A 16483-nucleotide genomic window follows, 5' to 3' on the forward strand; every position below is an offset into this window, starting at 1 on the left:
AAAAACCACTAACATACATATCACATGTACACATCACATATACACATGTACATGCATGTTAATAGATGTAATTCATAATTTCATTACAGTACATTTTTAAATCTGTTCTTTTGTCTGTGGAATTTAATTGAATAAAATATTAATGTTACGTATTCTGCATGCTTTACATAAATATTTCACCCATAGCAGTGAAAGAATGTGAACCCTGTTTGTTTGATATTGATGTTATTAGATGCACATGATTGTGTTTTATGAATGTAATATGTTTACTTTAAGCCTCTTATCCTTGCCTAATACAGAGATGATTGGGATGATGCAGACTTTGTTGGAAGCATTAGCACAATGCAGAAGGTCGTTGTTTTACCACACCTCATTATACTGTCACAGCTTTGATTATGTCTCCCAAAATGATTAGATATATTTTATGTCATGTAGATATCTGTGAAATATTTTAGTTACAATATGAGAGACTATTGTAATTTGCTTGCTGTAGGGTGCAGGTAGTCCACACTGGGTGGGCTGTATGTGTTTGGTTTTTCTAACTTTGGGATTATTTTGTTTAAACACCAAAACACCCCATTTATCTCCTCAACTACAGATTGTCAGAAATTCTGCCAATTTATAATATAGATACCTTGTAATGTGTGTACAAAGGCATTGCACTATAACTGAATAGCAAACAATGCAAAATAACCCATATGTAAACATTTTCCAGTGTTGTGAAAGAGCATATAAATTAGGGTACTTGTATATTACCTGATGATAGTCAAAAGGCTGAAATGTGTTCTAAACTTTTAACATATGGCAAATCTGTACCTAGATTGTGTTGAAAGTTATGTATGTATATGCTTGTGAACAGATTTTAATGACATTTGGTAAAGAATTCTCACAAAAAGTTACAGACCTAATTTAATATTGGTCAAAATTTTGGAGCATAATGTTACTGTGGTTTAGCGTGTATTTAAAAAAAACATTGAGTAAGTATGAAAACATTTAAAATAAAAGCTGTGACCACTAATGAGCTGAATATTATGAAGTTTTCATGTAACTTATTTTGAAGCTAGTGACCATCAGGTATATAATTGAACTTGATGAATATGTATATTCATTCATTCATTTATTCACATTCCATAAAATCCTTACATGGTTTAAACAACCGAACAGATATAGAAATCGTCAAGTAGTATGAACTCATCTTGCTTATAATGAAGCAGTTGTCAATATGTTTACAATATAAAACAATTTGAAAAGTTTGCACAGTGTCACAGTAATCAATATGCAATATGAAATAAGGGTGATAAGTTATATGGATAATAATATTGACAACTAATCAGATAAGAAGTATTATTACAGATAAAATGAAGTTACTTGGTCAGTTTCACATCATTCTTTTCATAAAATCCTTACACAGTTATACAACCAACAGATATAGAAATCGTCCAGTAGTATAAACTCATCTTGCTTATAAGTCAAGCAGTTGTCAATATGTTTGTAATATAAATCAAATTAAAAAGTTAAATATATAAATTACCCTTTGCATAATGTTGCCATTGTCATCTATTAAAATATTCCTCCAATGTATAAAAGGAGTTCACTGCAGTTTTGTTTTACAGGGTATCACATGCTGCTAAAGCATTTGAGGGCTGTGATCGATCATACAAAGCTGTGTTTGCAGAGCCCAAGAAGCAGAAGAATCCTTATGATATATATGACCGCTTCAGTGGACCACCATCAACTGTTACATCTTTTGATTCTCCTCTCTCACCATTCAGTTCCAGTATGTATTATACTAAGGTCATTAGTTCCAGATTTGGCGTATCAAAGGGATTTCCGTTTTTATGTGATTATGGCAGAACATTAGTACTTTTAATTTTTGAATGTAAAATGTCCGTTGACTTTTTCTTATCTTACAAATTATGTCTCTTCAATTTACATGCATTTTTCAGCCAGAATAATTCATGATTGGGACAGTTGTGGCAATATTTATTTTCAGAATTTTTTTTTTATTTTATGTTGACCCCAGTTGCAAATGTGTTTATCATCTGCAGTAACATAAAATGTGTTTGGTGTGGAATCTTTATACATTGTGTAAATTAAGAGTGATTGAATGTGCAGAAGAAAACTGGAACAGAGCAAAAGGAAAAAAGTTTGCTATTTGTGAAAATGTGACAGATTGGAGATACTGGAAAACTTTGTCCTGAAAACAGTCTTGTTCAGTTGATCATTTCAGCTCCCAAAGACAGAATGTCTGAAGATCGAAAGAGACTGAATATGTGAAGTATTAACAATAGGTGTAGTGTTTCACAGTAAAAGCTTCTGAAATATGCTACTGTGTTCATATTCCTCAGATAATTCAAAGAAAGTGGGAAGGAACAAATCAGACTTCTGTTCATGGTAAGACCAACATATATTGTATCAAGATCAGTTCATTATCAGTTTCACATTGTTTTGGGATGAAAATAGCTATACAGAACCATATAAGGGGTGGAATTCCCATGGACAATATACAATACAGGCCACAAAAGTTAAACATTGCTGTTAAATATATATAAACAAACTCACTGAATAACTGCCATACACAACAGTACCATAACTTCTTTATGAGTTGTTACAAAAGAGGAGGAGCAAACTAAATTATGGGAATGGCAAAGTATAAGTATTCACATGTTACACACACATCAGAATGAAAGAATCAAAATTCTGGTAGTAAAATAAACAATGGGGAGGGCACAGTAGAAGTTTCATCAAAGTATATGTTAGTATCTCATCACCAGAATGCAGGACAAAATCATGGCATGAAGATGGCTAACAGATCCTTTGAAAATGTGGCACAGTTCAGATATTCGGGAGCAACAGTAATAAAACAAAATTTTATTTAGGAGGAAATGAAGAGATTGAATATGGGTAATACTTGCTACTATTCAGTACAGAATAAGGGTTCTGTCTTCTTGCCTGCTGTGTAAAACATAAAAATTAGAATATAAAGACCATGATTTTGCCTATGGTTCTGTATGGGTGTGAAACATGGTCTTGACATTATTATTTAAACCAAAGAGAGATGAAGTGACAGGAGGGTGGAGAAAACTGCATAATGAGGATCTTTATAACTTATATTCTTATCCAAGCATAATTAGAACGATCAAGTGTAGGATGTTGGTGGGAAGGCCAGAAGGAAAGATACCACTAGAAAGACCAAGACGTATGTGGGTGGATAATATTAAAATGAATTTCAGAGAGATAGGATGGGGTGGTATGGACTGGCTTGATCTGGCTTAGGACAGGGACCAGTGGAGGGCTCTTGTGAACGTGGTAATGAACTTCTGGTTCCCTAAAATGCTGGGAAGTTCTTGAGTAGCTGCACAACTGGTGGCTTCTCAAGAAGGGCTTAGCTCCTTGAAGTTAGTCTACATTTGGTATTGAACTCTAGACCTTATACATTTTTATTTTATGTTCCCCCACCCCACATTTAAAGTGGAAAAGGAAATGTGTACCCTGCTGTAAGATGAGATGAGTATGTAATTCAAAAACTTGTGTTACTCTCGTGTCACTGCTACCATTAGTGCTTTGCTAGAGTAAATTCTATAGCTGAAAATTTTCTCTTGTCCTGTATCTTTGGTAACTAATATGATGTGAAGAATTGTGAATTGTAACTCTTTTTCTTCTGAGAGTGACTGGGAACAAAAAAGAGGTGACTGAAATGGAAAGGTAATGTATGTAATTTCCATTTCTTAAGACTGAACATATCTCAATGTTGGGTGTACCACTGGATTAGATGAGATTTTCCTGTAGTGAATGTCAGAATGTTACCTTGTCAACATAAGATTAAAGCAGAATGGAAACCATGTTGATATATATATTTCTCTGTTTGATCAGAAGTAGCAAGTTTCAGCAATCCAGAAGGCTACACTTCACTTCGAGTGATTGCATCACCAAGCTTGAATCAGGATCAGTTGTGGAGGCTGTTTGACATTGTCCCTGGCTTGGATTTCCTTCATCTTGATACCAAGTCTAGACTTGTACGTAACATAGTAACTGCTTATGCTGCATTGATTTCACACACCAAAAATATTTCAAATACAATGGAATATGTCGTGTGGATTTGATTAGTCATAGCGTGTTTGCTGAGGATGAAGTGGCCAGTTATTCAAATACAGCTGTGAATCTTGCATTATGTTCATAATGAGTAACATCACCTATGCTGCATTATAGTATATTGTTTTATTTTAATGACTTGTAAGTTTGTAATTGTATCCCGCAATTGGATCTGTCATTCAGGACCCAGATCTGCTTCCACAGCAATAGTTTTCATGTGGTTTTTTACTGTCAGATGAAGATATATTAAAAAAACAATTGTAATGATGTTGCATGAGATAATGGTAACACAGTACATGGATGGACCACTACATGCAATGGTTGAATATAGTGTTCTCTCATCAGGTGGCTCTGTTATCAGCCATTGTCATGAGAAATTCTTGTTTAGAAGTGGTTCTTTAAATCTGTATTTTGTGTTTTTTTTATATTAGATTTAATGGTATTATGATTGGATTTTTAGTACACAGAGCTCCTAGTATTAAAACATAAAATTGGAGGGCAGCTGTATCATTAAAATACTAGATTTCGTACTAAAATCAATTTTCTTGGTGTTAAAATTGAGAAATTTAGTTGTATAAGAAATGCAGTTGGACCCCCCCCCCCACAATTAAACGCTTATAATGTACTGATTTTTTTCCTTTATTGTATTGTTCTTAATGTTACCCTTAATTCCTGGTACCTCCAAGTATGGCATTGTTGGTTTCCCTTAGCTTGGACTTTGGCAGCTGCATTAGCCCTAAGGTGCTAAGTGACACTTCATTTTATTATTTTCCCAAATCAGAATTTGAGTTTGCCATCTTGGTAGAGGATTACTTGGGTCCCCTAAATAATATCCATATTCATTGAGTTGCAGTTGTGATTCCTGTTTATTCAGGGCAAGGGGCAGGCAATAGTTGTATATGGCAGTCCACAGGCAGCAGCATATGCCAAGGAGAAACTGCATGGGTTTGAGTACCCACCAGGACAGCGACTGATTGTGAAGCCTGAAATAAATCTTCATAATGACTTGCCTCTGTAAGTGAGAAAAATAGAACAGTATTGTGTATAAGTTTTGAATTTCCATATTGTCTTGTTTTTCTCTTCATATTCAGTAGGATAGCAAATACAATTCAGGAACAGACCTTCATTTAACAGTTGTGATAGAGAACAGTTCTACAGAGATCAGTATTCAAAAACATTGCTGTTTGTTTATGTTGGTATTTCGTTTTTCATAGTCTCTGAGTTTAATAATTACTGGTATTACAAATATATTTGTGAGGCTGAATTCAGTCTGTCTTGATAGACATGTGGCAGAACACAGTTTATTTTCATGCCTCTGTACTGAATATACACTGTCTTCTTTTCATAGGTCACATCTTTCTAGAGGGAGTCCAATGGGGAGGAATCCATATGCTGGTGCATCTTCCCCTCGAATACCCTCCAATGTTGGGCCTCCCACAACTATAGCTCGTAATTCAGGTCTTCAGACAGATCTTGCAACTCTTGCTGAAACTATTGCACAGGCCACATCCATCATTCAAGCAGCTGGCCTCACCCAAGGTAATATATCCAGTGACAGTCTTTTGACCATTGTAGCCTCTTTCCAGAATGGTGAAGGAGTCCCCCTCTGAGGTGTCTGTTTCTTTATAGTGATATTGTAGCTTGTAGAGTGCCGTTACTGGGTTACAGCACTGTAAACAACTTACCTGTGTAAATTGATTGCACACGCAACAGGGGAGCACATCACATCTTTGGTGATGTCGCGCAACAGTAGGAGAGCTGTGGCAAGTGGTGGGGCCACGTGGTCCAGCACCAGGCAGACAGTGCTGCTGCAATAGAACACGTGATACCATGCCACCCACATCAGCAGAGGAACAGAGTTTTCTGTTGAGTCTGCTTAGAGGCAATATCCCTTGACAGAATTGAGTTCACTTAGTGGATTGGAGTCAAGTCGATTTGAGAGTCTTCAGATGGCAGTCAGAAGAGTAGGAGTTAGTTGTGAGACAGTTGCCAGCCAGTAAGGACATGAACATGGAAGCTGAGTAAGCTATGGTGTTGGAAGACGACAACCGATGAAGATATAGCAGACCGAGAAGACTTAGTGCCTACTGTAGTGAATTGTAGTGTGTGTGTGAATTAGTGATAGTGCTCTAGTTACTTGTACAAGGTTCTGTCGGAATGTTCCTGGAACTGTTATTGTTATAACTGCCTCGGTGAAGGAAGATGAGAGGAGAGGCCAAGGTCACACTTCCACAAGCCTATTGCATCTGTCTGCCATGTAACACCACTCTGTGAACATGCATTCTTTTACACGAGTGCTTTTTCGACTTAGTATTTCATTTTGTATGCAATGGATGGCAACATTCAGCAACATGTCTGTATCAAATTTTGGTTAAAGCTAGGTAAAGATGCTACTGAAACACTTCAAATGCTTTGTGAGGCTCTTGGAGAGCATTCTCTAAGCCGGAAAGCAGTTTCTGAATGGCATTCACATTTCAAGGCCGGTCAGGTGTCGGTTGAAGATGACAAACGTTCAGGGCAACCAAGCACCAGCAAAATGACAGAGAATGTTGAAAAATTCGAGAACTCATCCCCGAAGATGATCGCCAAACAATCCATGAGCTGGCAGACACCGTTGAGATCAGTTATGGAGTTTGCCAGGAGATCTTAACAGAAAGTTTGAACATGTGTCACTTTGCCGCAAAGTTTGTTTATAACTCTGGACAGATGATCAAAAGCAGCAGCATGTTAATGTGTGTCTTGAGCTACAAGAGAGGCCTAACTAGGACCCAGCTTTCACTCATGTCTCTAGGATCATAACGGGTGACAAAAGTCGGATTTGTGGTTGTGATCCAGAAACAAAACAATAATTGTTGCAGTGGAAGAACCCACAATCACCAAGAGCAAATCAGGCGCTGCATGTCCTGAGTTCAACAAAGAGCATGGTCATTATTTTTTTTAGATGTGAAGGAGATTGTTCACCATAAATTTGTTCCTCCTAATACTGTGGTCAAGTGTGATGGTTACTGTCACATTTTGAGATGCTTGAAAGAAAATGTGTGACAAAAAAGACCAGAACTTTAGCACAACTGCAGCTGGCTCCTTCATCATGACAGTGTGCCCACCCACACATCCCCGAAAACAGTTGAGTGTATGAGTAACAAGAACATGGTTATCACTTCCCATCCTCCCTTCTGGCCGGACTTAGCCCCATGTGATTTCGCCTTGTTTCCTAAATTGAAGATAAATCTGAAGGGATGACTTTTTGGAATGGTATTTGACATCCAAAGGAATCACAAGCAGTACTTGAGAGCTTTAAGAAAAATTACTTCCACGATGCTTTTGTACCGTGGAAAAAACAATGGGATCGCTGTATATGTTCCCAAGGAGACCATTTTGAAGGAGATGACAGCCAAAATTGATTAAGTTAACCCAGCATTTTTTGACCAAGTCCTGGAACTTTCCAGTAGCAGTTACAAGCTGTAAGTGTTCAATAAATCCATTTACCAATCCAAACCCCATCTGTAGTTACTAATATCACATGGCAATATAAAGATTGTAGCTGGTAAAGGAGTAGAGCGCACCCAGAATTTATCAACCCTGATCCGCAGAAGATACACATTTCTGCTTTCATAAGGAGCGAATTTGAAAGTCTGTATTTGTAGTTTCATGTAAAGTGGTTATCTGAGTTGTTCATTGGGGAGCAATCTGAGTAGTTTGTCTCAGTGTAATGCTGTTTATTTTAATTGTGTTTGGGATAGTGGATTTTCTCAGAGAAGGTTGCAGTAACTGTTTTGAAATAGGTCATTTCAACTTCCTCATCTATCTCTCAACTAAATTCTATATAGTCATCTTTCATCTCTGTTATAAGAAGTTGTGAGCAATCAGATGAGGACAGGTCATTATGTCTACTGCTGGAAAAGATGCACGATATAATAATCATGACATATATCAAGACGTTGTGCCATTGTTGACTTTGAGGGATTACAACCCTTGAAAAATCTCAGGATAACTAACATTCAAATCAGGAACCTGAAAAGATGGTTCCATGTAATTGCATAGTGATATGCTCAGAGATTAGTTTTCTCACTTATCATGTAGTGTGTGATGTGTCGCAATGTGTGTGTTCCGTTCGGCAGGTGGAGCAAACAGTGCAGGACAGACACGTGAAACGTATGACCCTACATACTGCTCGGTTAAACTCCCTGAACCTCAGCCGCTTGCACCTATGGATGCTGAAACTGTTGAAAGGTATGTAGGTGCTTCAGGTTACTGGGTTGTTTCATTTTCAGTGTCATCATAATTCATGTATTTCTCCGCTATTGTGGGTCATTATATTAGGAAGTCTTTTCTGCTCCTCTCTATACACAGTCTTTACTCTTATTTGCCTCCAGACTATTCCCTGTTTTCTCAGTTTACCGTTTTACCAAGATGCTCGTGGTATTTTGCCTTCCAAGATGTTTTTATTTCATATCTGAACTTTTCTTTGGATATTAATTTCCATTTGAGTATTTTCATTCTGTTATCTACAATAATTTATCTAAAAATCATACTGGATTCATCTCACCTTATTCTCTCTTCTGTTCATTCTTGTCAATCTTGGCAGGAGTCTGATAGTTGCCGCCTTCAATTTGTTTAGATCCTTGTTAGTCCAAGTCCATGTTTCATCTGCATGTACAGTGGACGCAATGTAGGAAGTCCTATGTAAGGTGATACCTTGTTTAAGATATTCAGATAATGTGAAGAAAGGATTCCCCTGTGAGGCACATGAATTTTAAGCCATGTAATATGTTCTCTGTATAAAAAGATTTCCTTTTTAAGTACAATTTTAGTATAATTAAAATAATATTTTACCTGCTTATTATGTTTTTCAGTAAAGCTGACTCGCTTGTTAAAAACTTCAGCTACATATAATAGATGATTATGGATGATTTGTCTTGAGTTGACTGGCGCTCAAGCACATGAAACTGAGCCAGACTTAATGGTCTTCCCTGTGTGGTGTTATCTGTCTTTCATTTCAGTAGTATTTAAAAACACTGACCCTAAGCAATCATCAGTCATTATTTCTGATGGTTTTATGGTTTCATTTTGTTTGTTGTTAATTTTTATATTTCATACTTTTCATCCAAATTTGAATATTTGCAGATTAACTGTTAATGGTCTATTACTGAATTTTCTGAGATCTACCATTTTACTTGTGAATCAGGTAAATCAGTGTCCATATTTATTATTAGAATAAATGGTAAGCAACATTTGACTACCCTCATGGAGCCAAGACCTTTTGAGAAGCTGCCAATTGTGCAGATACTCAAGAACTTTCCAACCTCCTTAGTAGCATCAGTTAAAAGTTTTTGTGTTTTTCTTTGTGGTATCTATATTATCATCCAGTAGATTCACATCCTCAGCATAGACCAGAAGCTGATGTGTCCCATTTAATTTCAGTCCCACCTGGTTTTCCTGGACCTTTCTAATGGCATATTCTAAAACAAAGTTGAAAAGCAGTGATGATAAATCATCTCCTTGTTTTAGACCATTCTGGATAGGAAAATTATCAGACAAATGTTTACCTCTACGGACTCTATTGTACATTTCGTTTGAATACATTTTAATCAGCCTAACTAGTTTCACTCCAACTCTATGAGAATATTGTACAATACTGCCCTCCTAATTTAATCATAGGCTTTCTTGACATCTGTGAATAGCTGATATACTATCTCATTGTACTCCAATTTTTTCTCCAGTATCTGACAAATGCAAAAGATTTGGTCAATAGTTGATCTGTTATGTTGATACCTACATTGATGATCCCCAGTAATTTCATCTATGTATGGACTTAACCTTGAGAGAATGTACTGGATAAGATATTGTATTAAATTGATAGCAGTGTCATCCCACAATAATTACTACAGTCAGTTTTATCGCCCATATTGTAAATTGCTATAGTAATAGACTCCATCCACTGATCAGGCAATTCTTCCTTATTCTAAAGAGAATTAATTAGCATATGGTTCTTAGAACATATGTTTCAGCTCCATCTTGAATCAATTCTGCCAGAATTTGATCACTACCTGTCAATCAGAAAGTTCCCGGACTAGGTCAAAAAACAAATGCTGGCTTAACTTACTCAATTTTGGCTGCCATCTCCTCCAATATAGTCCCTTTGGGAACATATGCAGCAATCCCATCATTTTTTCCATGCATCTAAAGCACCATGGAAATAATTTTCTTTAATGCTGTAAAGTACAGCTTTTGATTTCCTTTGGGTGTCAGACAATGTTTCAAAGTGTCCCTTCAGTTTTATTTTCAGTTTAGGAAACAAAGCAAAATTATAAGGGGCTAAGTCTGGCAAGTAGAGAGAATGGGAAATCATAACCATGTTGCTGTGAGTCACAAACTCTGTCGTTTTCAGGAACGTGTGGACGGGCGTTTTGTTGTGATGAAGCCAGTTGCAGTTGCGCACATTTTCACTCGTCCCAAAGCATCACAGTGAAAGTCAGAGTTAACCATAGTGTTAGGAGGAACAAATTCACAGTGAACAATCTGCTTCACATAAAAAAATGAGCATGCTCTTTGTTGAACTCTAGACCTGCTGTGCCTTTTTTGCTCTTTGTGATTGTGGCCTCTTCCACTGTGATGATTATTGCTTTGTTTCTGGATCATAACCATAAATCCAGATTTCATGACCTGTTATGATCTAGAGATATGAGTAAAAGTTGGGTCCTTGTTGGGCTTCTCTTGTAGCTCAAGACACATGTTTACGTGCCACTGCTTTTGATCATCTGTCAAGAGTTGGGGGAACAAACTACGTGGCATTGTGGCACATGTTCAAATTTTCTGTTAAAATCCCTGTTAAATTTTATAACTGATCCCAACGGTGTATACAGGCTCATGGATTGTTTGGCAACTGTGTTTCTTGGATGACTTCTCAAATTTTTCAACATTTTCTATCATTTTACTGGTGCTTTGTCAACCTGAACGTTCGTCGTCTTCAACTGACACTTGACCAGCCTTGAAGCATGAATGCCCCTCAAAAACTGCTATCCAGCTTAAAGAATGTTGTCCAAAAGCCTCACAAAGCATTTCAAGGGTTTCAGTAGCGGATTTACCAAGCTTCACGCGAAACTTTATGCAGGCGCGTTGCTCAGACTTGCCATCCATTGCAGACAAAATGAAACACGAAGTCCAAAAAGCACTGATATAAAAATAATGCATGTACACAGCGCATTGTCACATGGCTGACTGATGCAATAGGCTTGCAGAAGTGTTACCTTGGCCTCCCCTCTCATCTTCTTTCACTGAGACAGTTAACAACAGTAACAGTCTAGGAACTTTCTGATACAACCTCATATATCTTTTCAACTTTGCAGTAACAATTTCAACCTCAGAAGTACTATGATCAGGTACTAAAGGCTCAGCTGTATATATTTCTCTCTGCCTATCATCACTGACCCTATGAACATTCAGTGAACATTCAGTAGTTCTTCCGCCTATTCAAATTGTTGTGGGAATGTGCGAGAAGAACACTATGCTCATCCTTCACTAAGTTACTTCTAGGTTTGTAACCCCTCTTAAATTCAGGTATTCCTCTGTGGATGTCTCTGATGTTTTTGTTCTTAATGTTTGTTGTGAACTCATTAATTTTGTGTTTCAGATATTCCTGCCCTTTATTCCTGAAATTCCTGCTGGCTTCGCGTCTCACACTGTTCAGATTATCCCCATTTATTTCGTTTGGATCCTGTAATCGCAGCAGTTTGGCTTGTTTCCTTTTATATGATAATTTTGAGCATTCATCATCAAGCCATGGCTTACGGTTCTTCAGTTCATAATTCATTCATTCATTCATCTGTAATCTGTCAAGACAACAGGTCCACAGTCTCTTCCAAAACAGTTCCTCCACTTGATGCGATCTAGAGCTTTCTCCTTCAAATGAAAATATCCTCTTCTGTCCCCAAGGCCATCCAGCATCTTCTTACGTCTTCTTCCTTGTCTTCTGGTCACTTCTATCTGCCCCTTTATCTTTCCTTCAATAACTTCTTTTAGAAGGCAGTTACCGCGTAAGATATGACCAATCCAATTAGCCTTCCGTTTTCTTATTTCATGTAGGATATTCCTCTGCTCACTGACTCTAATTAACACTTCTTCATTTCTCACATAATCGGTCCAACTGATCTTCTCCATTCTTCTCCAACACCACATTTCGAAACTTTCCAGATGTTTCTGATCTACTGCCCTAAGTGTCCATGTTTCAGCCCCATACAGAGCTATGCTCCAAATGTAGCATTTCACTAGTTTCTTCCTCAAATTTAAGTCCAATTTGCTGGTAAAAAGATTCTTCTTCTTGCTAAATGCAGCTTTTGCCATGGCAATCCTGGATTTAATTTCACAAGTACACCTTCCATCATCTGTTAACAAGCTACCCAAATATTTAAAACATTTCACATTCTCCAGTTGTTTTTGGTCTATCTTTATTGTGACTGGGGTTGGTTGTCTCAAAATTTTCATTACTTTTGTTTTTTCCACATTCATTTCCATGCCATAGCACCTTCCAATTTTGATTAGTCTATCAATCATACCCTGTAGCACAGTTTCTTCCTTAGCCATTAACACAAGGTCATCTGCATATTTCACAGTTTGAATAATTGCCCTCCTAATTTGAAGTCTCCAAGCCTGTCCAGAGCTTCTTTGGTAAGGCATTTGCTGTACAAGTTGAACAAAATTGGTGATAAACAGCATCCTTGTCAAACTCCTCTTCCAATCTTCGCACTTCTTGTCTCTCCTCTGTTCAGTCGCACTCTAACTTTCTGATCCATGTACAATTTACTAATCAATCTTCTTTCACGCCAATCGATACCTGTTTCCTTTAGGATCTGCATTAATTTTGTCCAATTTACATGGTCAAATGCCTTCTGCCTGTCTATAAAGCAAGCACACAGTTCTTCATCTATCTCCAAAGTTCGTTCTGCTGTAATTCTCGTCATCCCAATTGCATCCATGGTTCCTTTTCCTCTTCTAAATCCAAACTGATCCTCTCCAAGTATATCCTCTCTATTCTTTTCAGTTCTTGTTTTAAGTATCTTTGCTATTATCTTTGCTGTATGTGCAGTAAGGCTTATTGTGCGATGGTTGCTGCATTTTGTAGCTTTTGTCTTTTTCTTTAAGGCAATCATTGTCACTTCTGTAAAGTCCTTGGGCCACTCCCCAGTTCATAAAAACATATGGAAAAATGCAAATAAAATTTTAACCATTAATAATAAGAAAAGAGAAACAGTTTTTATCAGGAAAGTGAACAACTACCCAAATATAACATGCCTGGAAATTGCCAAATGAACATCTTGGTGGCCATAATGGTACAGTAAGCTGTGACATGAATAATTTTTCAGTGAGAAATCACTATATTTAAATTTATTTTCTATTTTCTGTTTCATTAGATATGTAATTGTAGTGATGTAAGTGGTATTTCTGTACATTTTACTGCAATACACACTGTGAATATTTTTACATAGTGCTAGATCACCCATCATGCCCTTTATGAACATATACTTATGAGGTGTTCCCAAATAATTTTGAATTGCTTGGTCTGCTGGAAAACTTCATACGATTGTTGTACTGTACCAGCTGTAATGTGAGGTAGCTTTTATAGGAAATTGGAATAAAATCTGTTGAAATTTCTTTGGGAAGTTAAGGACAAAGTTCATCAGAAATGCCCAGATTGGAAAGAATTCTATATTTTTGGTGTGAAGCTAACCTTAGTAGAATAACAATATGCTTTTCCTGTGTAGATGAAATATTTTCAGCAAAATCTCTAATGAAATACAAAGTTTCTCAAAGTGTCTAATGTCTGTATTTCTTCAGCTGACAACAGAGCGTCATAATGGTCATTATCTGCTTCACCATGAAAAAACAGAGATACATTTCTTCCAATCACAACTTACTTGAGCAGTTATAACAGCCAGTGATAAGAGTATTTGACCTTTAGATGAAGACTAGACACTTAGAGATACTTTATAAATTTCAGTAATAGCTATTGTTTTAACGTTGCCATTACACACACAGTTTATTCCCATGTACATTTTGCAGTCTTCCCTTGTACTGATATCCAGCACTTTGTTGCTTTTCCAGGTTGTTCATTGTGTGCCACCCGGGCCCACCCCCAATGTTTGCAATGAGAGATGTATTTGGGCGTTTTGGGAATCTGATTGACGTATATATGTTGAGTGGAAAGATCTGTGGCTATGCAAAATATGCCAGCAAAGAGTCAGCTGAACAAGCTATGCAGGTAATTGTCTGCTGTTTGGAACACAATCACGATGCCAGTGTTCCAGCAGTCACTAAATATTTTAATAAACCTCTACATTATGGTACTATACAGTATTCTGTTAAGAGAGTGGAAGTAGATTTTTGGAAGGAAGTGTTGTAAGTATGGCTTTATGTGAAAGGCACATACACAGTCCTTGATTGTGCAGTATTATTTACAGTTTATGCCACTAAAATATACTAGAGCGTCAAATGAGATTCAGTGGAACAAATCATGTTATACTGAACACTTATAACTGTCATTGCAGACACTTCATGGGCAAGAAGTGTGTGGAATTCGATTGAAGGTGATGGCTGCTGATCCACGGAATGACGATCGCAGGAAGCGACTGCGTATGGATGACCATGATCCTTAGAGGTAAGTTAATGTCACTTAATTTGGCCATGTCTCAGTGTTATGACAGAGCATTGTTTTAGTGTGGATCTGTAGTGCATATTCTAAGCCCTTCATCCATTTTCACAGTACTGTTAGACACTGCAGTACTGTATGTGTTCACCTTATTTGCATGTTAATAATCAGTTGCTGGGTGAGTAATTGTGCATTGCTTACTTTATGCGCTTAATGAAGACAAGTGGAATAAGCAAAAGGTTATGCTTGAGAGCGTGAAAGTATTCAACAAAATGTGTGGCATTTTCTTCTCCCTCAGAAAGAAATCACAATCAGAATATGGTGTAATTAGATGTAACTGAAGTTGTAATATATAAACAATTTAATAAAATGTACATAATTCCGAATATAATCAGTATTGGTAGACATATAAAAGAGATATATTGTGTCTTTTTTTTTCTTTCATCGTTGTTAAATTTATGGATGTGTCTGCACATGTAAGTAACATAGATGTTGGTATTTGTTCCTTAACCATAAGTTAATAAATTAGGCAGTTGTGTGAGTCAGAAGAAATATATGTGTCTTGTCAGATCAAATTCTTCTCAAACCAAATCAGTAGTTTTTCCTGGTATAAGTATGAGGCATATAATTCAGTTGTGCTACTTCAGTCTCTGTTGTGAACCATTTTTTGACCTGCATGTTTGTATAATAGCAGCCAAGGCCAAGTCATCGTGTGTGGTTACATTAGTGTTTAAGGGTCCTTCATGGAATTATTTGTTTTGTAAATACACTGTTTTATGTGTGCTACGAGGTACACCTGATATGGATTTCAGAAGGTTTTATTTTGATGACAAGTAATGTGATGAATTGTAGAAAAATATTTTGTGATTATACAGACCAAATTGAAATGGCTAGGAACAGTGGACAGTGGTGGATTTTGTGGTTTCTCATGTTCTGTAACAACAGGGAGATTCATGTACAATAAAACACAGTTACCTATTCTGGGAAGACCATATACCTGGTAGTTTTTAAAATCTCTTTTATATATTGGTTAGCGCAGATGATTAGCAAATCATGATGTTAGCAGAAAGTAGAAGAGTGCACTTTTTATTATTCCATATCACAATTTGCTGTAAGAGATGAGAGATGATGTGTATTTAAATGACAATATGTGTCAATGCAATTTCAAGACTTATTTCACATTTTAATTCAGTTTGATTCCAGTGGAGAAACTGATGAAGCTTATTTGCTGTTGTTCATTAATCATAGGTTTAGTAGTTCCTGTAACAGATGCAGAAATTATGTAATGTAAAATTAGGTGCAAGGATTGTTGCATGAGGGATAGCTAATAGAGGAAGTGATGCTACCCTTTTGAAGGAAAGTTGTAATATTTATGTGGACAGACTGAGCAGTGCAATGGGAAGCCTCAGAACAAGTAATGGCTGAATACAATGAGGTATACATATGCTGCTGAACTAATCTTCCAAGTTATGTTTTAGTGTGTTAGATACAATTATTGATCAGCTGCAACATGAAGACCATGAGGCCTGTTCAGAATCAGTAACTGCTTGTAGCAGAACTCAGCATACTTTGTAACAGCTGGTCTTATATCCACCCTTGCTTTTCTTTACTGTGTTCTTTGATGTGTTTTCACTGGACTTTTGGTAGTAGTTCACTCTGGATAGAAATGTCATTCTACAGTGTCTCATATCACCCTTGGGGACTGCTGTTTGCAGAAGTTATTCATCATCACTTCCTAATGAAATGTTG

At 36.9% G+C, this 16483-nt stretch overlaps 1 protein-coding gene across 6 annotated transcripts in view; it reads left to right on the forward strand.

Moving 5' to 3' along the window:
* Window positions 1-16483, forward strand: part of LOC111871896 (RNA-binding protein 45) — a 40001-nt gene that overhangs the window by 2406 nt on the left and 21112 nt on the right. For all 6 annotated transcript variants that reach the window (XR_004513828.1, XR_004513827.1, XR_004513829.1 and 3 more), the window contains exons 4-10: window positions 1614-1777; window positions 3874-4016; window positions 4967-5106; window positions 5441-5631; window positions 8211-8322; window positions 14191-14347; window positions 14634-14743. Coding sequence is in view for 2 of the 6 variants with exons in the window: in XM_023865280.2 (XP_023721048.1) it covers window positions 1614-1777; window positions 3874-4016; window positions 4967-5106; window positions 5441-5631; window positions 8211-8322; window positions 14191-14347; window positions 14634-14741 (1015 nt within the window). In the remaining 4 variants the exon portion in view is untranslated. The remainder of the gene's footprint in view (window positions 1-1613; window positions 1778-3873; window positions 4017-4966; window positions 5107-5440; window positions 5632-8210; window positions 8323-14190; window positions 14348-14633; window positions 14744-16483) is intronic.

This window comes from Cryptotermes secundus, unplaced genomic scaffold (assembly GCF_002891405.2).
Source record: "Cryptotermes secundus unplaced genomic scaffold, Csec_1.0 scaffold1350, whole genome shotgun sequence".
Classification (NCBI taxonomy): Eukaryota; Metazoa; Arthropoda; class Insecta; order Blattodea; family Kalotermitidae; genus Cryptotermes; species Cryptotermes secundus.